This window comes from Nestor notabilis, unplaced genomic scaffold (assembly GCF_000696875.1).
Source record: "Nestor notabilis isolate BGI_N333 unplaced genomic scaffold, ASM69687v1 scaffold745, whole genome shotgun sequence".
Lineage (NCBI taxonomy): Eukaryota > Metazoa > Chordata > Aves > Psittaciformes > Psittacidae > Nestor > Nestor notabilis.
The window spans coordinates 149970-158958 of NW_009928579.1; the positions used below are offsets into that span (position 1 = coordinate 149970).

An 8989-nucleotide genomic window follows, 5' to 3' on the forward strand; every position below is an offset into this window, starting at 1 on the left:
AGCTGTTTCCAGGACACAAGAGAAGACTTGGAGCACGCCGTTAGGTCTATTTGGTCAGTCAGCAGCCCATGGCAGACGCACACAGTCAACTGGGGGAGATAAAGCCAGGCTGGTTGGTGATGCCACCGCTGCCCTTTCTGGTTCCACACAGACAGCTATCAAGTTGCAAAACACACGCTCCCTATCCTATTCCTCTCTTGTTTATCTGCGCGAAGCAACACAAAACCATATGCAGGCTTTCACTGTCAGTGTAAGCCATATTATTCTTGTAATTAAACCCAGGTTCACAGCCTATGTATCTCACAGCTCCTCTTTTTCCCTTCCCCCTTTTCCCCCCTCTTTGCTCCCCTCACCATTTGCCTCTCTCCAACCTTGTTTGGGTTTACATGCTGTGTCATTAAATTCCAGAACAGTAAACGCTGCAGCCACTCTCTCTAAGCACTGACACACTGCTTTCTAGGCTGAAAATTAGACAGGGGGTTAATTTCATTCCTGCAAGGACCCTGCCTTTTATTTTTCTTTACATTCAACCCAAAGGATGCTTTTGGCAGATGCTTAGGAAAAAGATCATGTTTGCCCTCTGCTTCCTCCCTGCACTCCCCCTTTCTCCACACCCACCCATCAGCCATAAAACAACACAGCCCAGCCAGATCCCAAACTGAAAGCAAGACAAAGCACCCACACAGCCCCCACTTCCATTCAGCAGAAATGGGCCACGTCGGGGCAGCCCAGGATCTACAAGTAGGCCAGACAGAAATAAACAGAGTAAACAAAGAGTATCCTGTCCAAGCAGAGAGGGGCTAAAGAGAGTGATGTCTTTCATTAAAATGCAAGGCAGGGATACAAGCGCACAGCCAGTCAAAAGCATCACTGGAGCTTGCTATGAGTAATAGGAGGAAAGCAACATACGATCATGCCAGTGTAAGAACCCAAAGCACATCGACAAACAGCACACAGGGCACAACTGCATATCCTGCCTACCAAGGACCAAAATAAGCAGCCAACCACACACCTACCACCACCCCAAAATATCATGAAGACACGCCAGCCCCGAGGCTGCAGCAGCACAGCGCTGCTCCCCAAGAGGCTGAGTAGGGAGCAGTGCATGCAGGTACAGTAGCAGGCGACCAGAGCCGTGCAAATGTCAGAGCCAGTGACATTTAAATGCAGCGTGGCTGCCTTTGTAGAAAAGGGATGGGAAAGGGGGAAGGAAAAGCGCAGCACAGCCATAGCAACAGGTCAAGTGTTTGCCGTGGTTCTTCAGGCAGAAGGGTAGTGCAGCACGTGTGCCTTCTCAGTTTTCAGAGCATCTGTCAGTGTAATAAAATCATTAGCCTGGGAATTAATAGGAGAGTTTTGTTTAGCGTTTCTGCAACCTGCTGCTCCAAAGCCCATGCAGGCCCATGTGTGAAAGTCCATGCTGTGTACACGCTCGCGTGTCCCGTTACACAGCTATCACAAACAAACCTCCTGGTTTTCCACAGGCTGGTAGGAAAAATGCAGAATGTGGAGAGGTGGGGGAACAGTCAGGAGTTTCTAGAGAAGCAATGGTCTGTCCGCTGCAAGTCTGCTCGGTTATTGGGAAAATTGAATATGCAGCTTTTTTTAAACAATCTAATCATATTTACTATTACATCAGACTTACCCACCACAGATTGTTCTCATGCAATGGAAGAATTTTTAATCTAATATCTTGGACTCGGATAATTTCCCAGCTCCAGAACTGCAATAATTTCCTATCTTCTCTTTTTTGAGATAAGCTGATAAACTTGGATATGGTTTAGTTTCAGGGTGTGATTATCTCCCTTTATTGTACTTGAGAGAGGAGGGGTGACTTACAGTAAAATAACTTTGTTTTCCCCAAGTCGGCTTTTAAAGTCTGCTTCTCTGTGATAGAGATAGGTCTTTCCTGTTGCATTTCCCTTAGTCCCTTAACTTTCAGCACTTCCTTTTCCTCTCTCACAGGCACTGTATCAACAGCAACTCTTATTTTACTCAAATAAAATGCACTGTTTGAGAAATCCCCAAAATAACTCTTTCAAAATAATCTCATGGAGAAAACATTTTCTTTTTTAAAATAAATTTGAAGGTTTATTAAAAACCCCACAACCTCGCACAATTGGTCAAATCCTGCTGGCATTGTTCATCTGTTTTCAGGCACACTTACAGAAAAAGAATAATAGCCAAAAAAGAATGATGCTCTATTCACACAACGGAGCAAAACAGGAACCTCTGTTCACTTTAGTAGAACCGACTTACACCCAAGTGAGGGAAAAGACAAAGCAAATCCTTGAATTTATGCCATTATAAATTGAAAAATACTGCTTACTCCCACATTTTTTTAGGAGCTTTTAGTATTTAATATCTTTTTCTTAAATCCCAGGTCCTAGATTTTCTTGATTATGTCAGAGGGAACTGTGTGTGTGCGTCTGCGTGTCGTGCCCCACTCCCCATCCTCCCCACCCTTTCTTTTTTCCTTAAGTTTCTAGCAATCTTATTCTAGGAGGAGAACCAGAAACCACGAAAAGAGGGCGCTTTTTGTACAGGAAGACTGTATATATTGAGATGTCTTAATTCCCCTTTCTCTTCTAGATCCCTCAGTTGTGCATGGCTTTTCAACCTGCATTGATTTGCAGACCAAATTTGACACTGGAAGCATATGAATGACACATATGCAGGTTCCCACACAGCACATATAAATTCACTCCTAAGTCACCATTCACGAATTCCTCCAAAATAAATGTTCATGGATTGAAAACTGCTAGTCTGATGATGTAGTGGGAGTGTGGCTCCTGTGTTTTCCTTTCACAACATCAGCAGTACCAAGAAGAAGCTGGCCTACTTAAAAGGGAGACTCTCTAAAAAGCCTGTTCAGTGAAAAGACATGTTGCATAAACATGCAAGTGAAAGAACTTCTTAACATTGTAGATGTAGCAACAGAACAAATCAACAATTTGCTACTTCCTATTAAAAAAAAAAAAAGAAGTAACCTCAGCTCCCAACAAATCACTGCTCATGCACAGCTGTGCCCCTCACAGCTAAGCCCCTAAAACCATCCTTGCTCCTAGGATGGGCAACCTTCAGTTCTACCCTGCAGGGGAAGAGAAGGTGGAAGCTGTCCTCTAGCTGCAGTGAGAGCACTCGTGTCCCTGAAAACACTCTCATAAGAGAGCAGCCTGCAGTATAAAAGCAGCCGTCCTATTACCAACATGTTGCTATGGGCACTATTTCTAGGAAAGCAGCCACAGGAGCAGATCCAAAAAACATGGCAAAATATAGGAGTGAAGAAAGAAAAATTACAAAGATCTTGGACTCATCCCTGCCCATTCCTACTGGTAATCATAGGACTATAGGAAAGACGAATAGCGAAATATAAGGACATACAGCGTGGTGGGGCTTGTGGTTTTGCATCACTCAAATGATCAAAAAAAGGGTATTTCAAAACCCTGCCTGGAATTATTCTCTCTTGGTACTCCAAGATACAATTTATCAGCTACTTTTAACTTATTTTTTTACTAAAAATGAGTAAAATCAAGTTTAACTGTTCTCTGTTAGCCTGCATTAAGTGAATTTAATGAATACAATTCTGGTAATGAAATTTGCTTAACAGATCATAGGTAACAGTTTGCAAAAACTTTCCACTTGTCTGCTGGAACAAGGCAAGCCTATCTACAACATATCAGAATAATTTAGTCTTCAGGCACCTTTTCCTACAACAAGTGTTAGCAGGTGACTAATGATAACTGGATTTTGTCACCAAAGAACTACAGAACAAGTAGCTTCATGCATCCAACTGAACTCAGATCAGAAAAGGGAGGATGAACTGGTCTGTATTCCACACCACCAGCATCCCCTGTATGTTAAAGTCACCCTGTCAATTCCAGTTCAAATTAATCAAGCGCAGATCAAATCTACCTTTTATGCTATTTTCTAAATGAAATCAGATGTACATGTAAAACTGGTATTTAAATGGGTTTTACCTAATAATGAGTCAGATATTGACAGAACAATCACTATGAAGACCAACGTAAGAGGCACTATATTCTCATTAATAATTCAAATCTCAGCATGGATATCGATGACCGTGCACTTAAAAGAGGAAACTGGGCAGCAGCTGGAGTTAGCCCAGATTTCCTGAAAAGTTGCTGGACTGCAACAGAGACACAGTACAGAGATTTTGCTGTAAGATCCAGCCAGAGAAGTGGCAGCTCCTCATTATTAAGAGGTTTTAGGCCCTCAGAAGCATTACTGAAATTGAGCAAGGAACAAAACCACAGCATTAGCAGACTAATGAAAGGGCACGGGTGAGAAAAACAAGGGAATGAAATCTGGAGGCAGAATCCCAGTATTTCCCCTTCTTTTGTCCCCCCAGTCCCAGTATTTGGGGCACAGAGCAACAGAGTTCAGTGGTACCTAATGCCAGTTACTGCTTAGGAGCAAGTCACCTTACAAGCTTTAGAATAAATATGTACAGTCGGCAAAAGCACAAACAAAAAGGTTGAAGGAGCCAAAACCAATCAGAACAAACCAGTTTGGGCTAGTTAATATAATCTGCTCTATTCACATAACTAAATTTGTTTCACTGAGGGCATGAACTTTCTTGGAAAAGCTCAAGTAATTAACTGCAGGAGCTTTTTTTTTTCCCACTCAAGTTTATTTTACCCTGGAATTATTGCTGCTTGCATTCAACTGCTTCTACCAATTGACATGAAAAGCTGAGCTTTGCTTGTTCTTTCTAGAGGGAGATGCTTGAAGAGATGAACACTGTTGAAGTGTACCCCTTCAATTCCTCCTACCTCCTGTCCAGTCATCCCATCACTTTGGCTAGATACAAAGAAAACTGTATCTTACCTCACGGAAAAAGAGCAGGTTACCAATGAAAGGAAGAGTTGGAGGATGTCGAATCCCTACTTTGCTTAGTTTGGAGAATGCAGATGTGGAGTACCTGGAAAAAACAAGGTAGTAAGTTAATTTTGGATCTTGTCATGATAGGACTTACCACAGTTTCAGAGAGGGAAAAAATGCTTTCTGTGTGGACCAAACAGACCTGCCAATGTGGTGACACTGCTCGGCAGCTCCCCAGGTCACAGAAATAAACACATAAGCTGGTGCTTCAGAGAGGGCAAATGAATGGACTCAAAAACAGGCCTGCCAATTGAGCAGTGGAAATAGAGAGCTGCTCATCTTCCCACAGCGGGTCTTGTAAGTCAGAAGTGACTCTCCAAAGCTGTATGAGTCTACAAACAAGACCAAAACAGGCATTTAGGGTTTGACTACAGTGGCACAGCTGGGAAAGGAACAAGAAGGATCTTCAGACTATTGTTTTCTTATTTTTCCATCACTGCTACCTATACAGATCACAGAACAAGAATTCAAACTAGTCTCAGTTGTGCATGAGCCAAGACACTGTCAGTATGTTCAAGTCAAGCCTAGTATTTGGGCCAGCTATGCTGATTAAGTGATTTTGCAGCTGCCAGTCAGCAAATTAAACAAATATAAAAACTACAGGGAAACAAAACCCAGGCTTAAAAGCTTCATCCCTTGTTTCAGATGAAACTGTGGCATGTTGACAGGGACAATAAGGGGCGGGGGGAACGACACACACCAAAAAACCAACCCCAAAGTCTTTTTTTTTTCCTCCCCTCCCGCTTTCTTAATACAACCAATGGATTTATGTCAGTGGACTTCAATTAGTGAAACCTGACAGAGCAGGAGCTAACAGCAGCAGCTTTAATTAGCTACACACAGTAATACTGAATACTATCACCAGGAAGATCAGGACAAAAGATCTTCAAGATTAATAAAAGGCTGTGTCTATATTAAGACCTTAGCTCAGAGCAATAATATAGTTTAAAGCTCTCCCTCTGCACATGGGTCTATGTCCAGAGCAGTTTTGGCACATGCAACTACACTTTTTTGTCAGTATACTGAACTTGAAGCTTTGCTCCAACCTGTCATCTCTTACCTTGGCAGGTCTGAACTCATAAGTGGTCCTTCATCTTTGAACCCCAAGTGAAGTAAGACCGTTTAGTCCTGGGGAGCAAATTAAATCTAGCCCAAAATAAAAATTGAACTGCATATAGTGTAGTGGTCACAATATCAACTGCTTTATTCTATTGGGTCTGCAAGTCATCTGAATGACATGTTAGACAGACAGCAGAAGCAGTGCCTCAGACCCTGATGGGCTCACTCCCTCTTAATCCCAGCCTTGTTGACCGTAAAGACTATGCTAACCCATCACTATGACTTGGACCTCTCCTCCTTCAGGTCCAGTAATTGACACATTCCTCGTTTGAAATGCCCTACATGATGCAGTAAGGAATATTCTGGTATAACTTAATGGGCAAACAGCACACAGTTCTTGGGGGTCAGGGAGGAGAGGGGAGAGAAAAGAAAAGTTTATGTCAGAAAATGGGCCTTTCCTCCAGCAGGAAGGAAAGGAAAGAATGGTGTTGTGAAATGAAATATATAAAATGAAGAGAATTAAATCTCACATGACCAGCAAAGCAGAATGGGGTTTAAGTATCAAGTCAGAAGCTTTTTGTAATTCTATTTCCCAGGAAGATTTCCTGAAGGACAGTACCTATTCTCTAAATGGGAATCTGTGAAGATATTTTAGAACAATCATAACCAGAAGATAGCAATTTGAACTTATTTAAATAGCAACTTTTTTTTCTTATCAAGGGGCAGTACAAACCTTCACAAACACAAACCCTTTGAATAGAAATAATGTGTCTTTAGTCTATGCAAGGGCACTATTTCAGTACGCCAGGGTATCATCGAGTAAAGGCACAGAGGTTGACATTTATTACATATTTTATACATATTATTGACTTTCTGGCTACTTAAACGCTTTAAAAAAACTAAAATGTGAGGTTTTCCTTATTGAAAAAGCTAATACTCCTGGGGAAAAAACGTTTTAAGTTCAAAATGACACAAGAGTCTACACGATACATTTTCTTTCCCAAAGAGAGAATTTTTTGCTGCTGTTTGAAATCTTCCTAAGGTGTCTTTGTGTCATAGCAGAGTCCTCATCCTCAGCATGTAAACAGTGGGAAAAAATAAAAATCTCTTTCAATGGAAACCCATCAATTTTGCAGCATTTTCTCCTGGATGGTTTCACTGTAAAATAACATGGCAGATCGCAAAACACCGGGCTGGGCTACAGTTAACTGCTAATTTCACTGTAGACCGGACACCCTGTAGACTCCTGGTCTTCATGTACTGCAAAGCAAAAATTGACTGCAACAGAGCCTTAGACTACACAAAAGCAAACAATGTGATCAAATATTTAAAGTGGAGCAAAACTAATGAGTACAGTGCACCCAGTTTCACAAGGCAACGAACACACAGACTCTGAAGACTATTTATGCTTAGATGAGCAGCTCATCTTTGTCAGCTTCTGAACATTACTGTCAGCTCCTCATAGCTGAGGATTTGCTTTCCTTTTTCCCCTCCTAACGCAGTTTTCTCTGATGCATTTTGCTCAGTTACCTTTTGAAAACCTACTTCAAATGTAAGGAAACACAAGCACTGTAGTCGAGCTTCACACTGAAATATAACAACGAAAGGGTAGGGCCAGCAGGAAAAAAAAGAAATTTCATCAATAAACACATTAGCTCTACCCTATGATTTTACAGTATTTCCGTTATTGTTGAAATATCTGCAGTTTCACAGAAAAGGAAACAGTATGCAAGTTCATAAAGACTGACAGGGCTGCATACACAAAAGAGGGAAGATCTAAGGCCATACAGAGGTAACCTTGACTTTGACCGTTTCTAATGTAACAGCTTACTTTCTGGAAACTTAAATATTAAGAGCTTCTCCCCACCATCCCCACCCCCACCCCCCCCGCAATATTTCAGCTCATTCCTACCATTTTGGAGGGGGGGGGAGGGGGGCAGAGAGAAAGGAGTGGGTTAGGGGACTCTCTTGAAAATAAGTAAAATTGTCCTGCATGACAAACAATGAACACCAGTAACACATCAATCTGACAGCTTCATGGCACAAACCTTTGCCTTTTTAGCCAGAAGCAACCAACAGCTCAAACAGGCCAATTTCTGTGATTCAGCTACTCAGCACACCCAGGACACACACTTGGACAGTAACCCTCAGAGCTGTGTGCGAACTGCGCTGGATGAACAGTGGCCAGGTTTTGTTGCTGGGAAGGGGAGGTGGGCTAGAAGCTGGAAGAGTGCGAACAGGCTAGGCCGCCTTGTAGGCAGTCACAAGACATTCGTCTGGAGAAGCTGTACATCTAAATGAAATAGTTCCACACCTGCCTTATCACCAGCGGGAAGTCTTATTTCTCACTCTGACGCTTAACACACTTCTGTGTTAATTTACCACAGAAATTAATCTGATATCAGGCAACCTCCTGCTGTTGCTGTAGGTGCATGCTAAGGGTAGAAGACCAGCCAATGGGCTGAGCCAAATGCAAACTCTAGAAATAGAAAAGATAATGAGAAGTGACCAAGATGACCAAAGATATGGAACAGCTTCTGTACAAGGAATAAGCAAACAGGCTATAATCTTAATCCTGGAAAAAGAAGCTACTGATGGAGGATAAAATAAAAATATTTAAGATTCTGCATGGCTCAGAAAATAAAGAATTGTTACCCACTATTTAAAGCCAAAATTAAAAAAAACAAAATCCACAAATGAACATTCAGGTGGCAGGATTAAAAATAAAGCCCTTTTCCAAGAAATCAATACACTAACCATGAAACTCCTTGGCATGGGATGCTGTCTATTCTAGAAGCTTAAAAAGCTTCCAAGAGTGATTAAATAAATTAATGAAAGGGAGAAAAAATAAAAAAAATAAATCAGCAGGCACTTTTAATTCGTGAGTTTAACAAATGTAAGAGACAGACATGGAAAAGATTAAAGGGAAGGAGGGAAAATTAATCAAATTTATTTTCCTAAGCAGGGAACTAGTCTGTAAGCTTCCAAAGGCAGAATAAGAGATTAGACTGTTATAAAACCTAAG

At 41.6% G+C, this 8989-nt stretch overlaps 1 protein-coding gene across 1 annotated transcript in view; it reads right to left on the minus strand.

Annotated features, from left to right (window-relative positions):
* TBXAS1 (thromboxane A synthase 1 (platelet)) overlaps positions 1-5616 on the minus strand; it is a gene marked incomplete at both ends in the record, with an annotated part of 107323 nt that extends 101707 nt beyond the window's left edge. The window contains 2 exons of the mRNA XM_010014546.1: positions 4852-4945; positions 5606-5616. Of these exons, the coding sequence (XP_010012848.1) occupies positions 4852-4945; positions 5606-5616 (105 nt within the window). The remainder of the gene's footprint in view (positions 1-4851; positions 4946-5605) is intronic.
* Positions 5617-8989: the final 3373 nt, after the last annotated feature.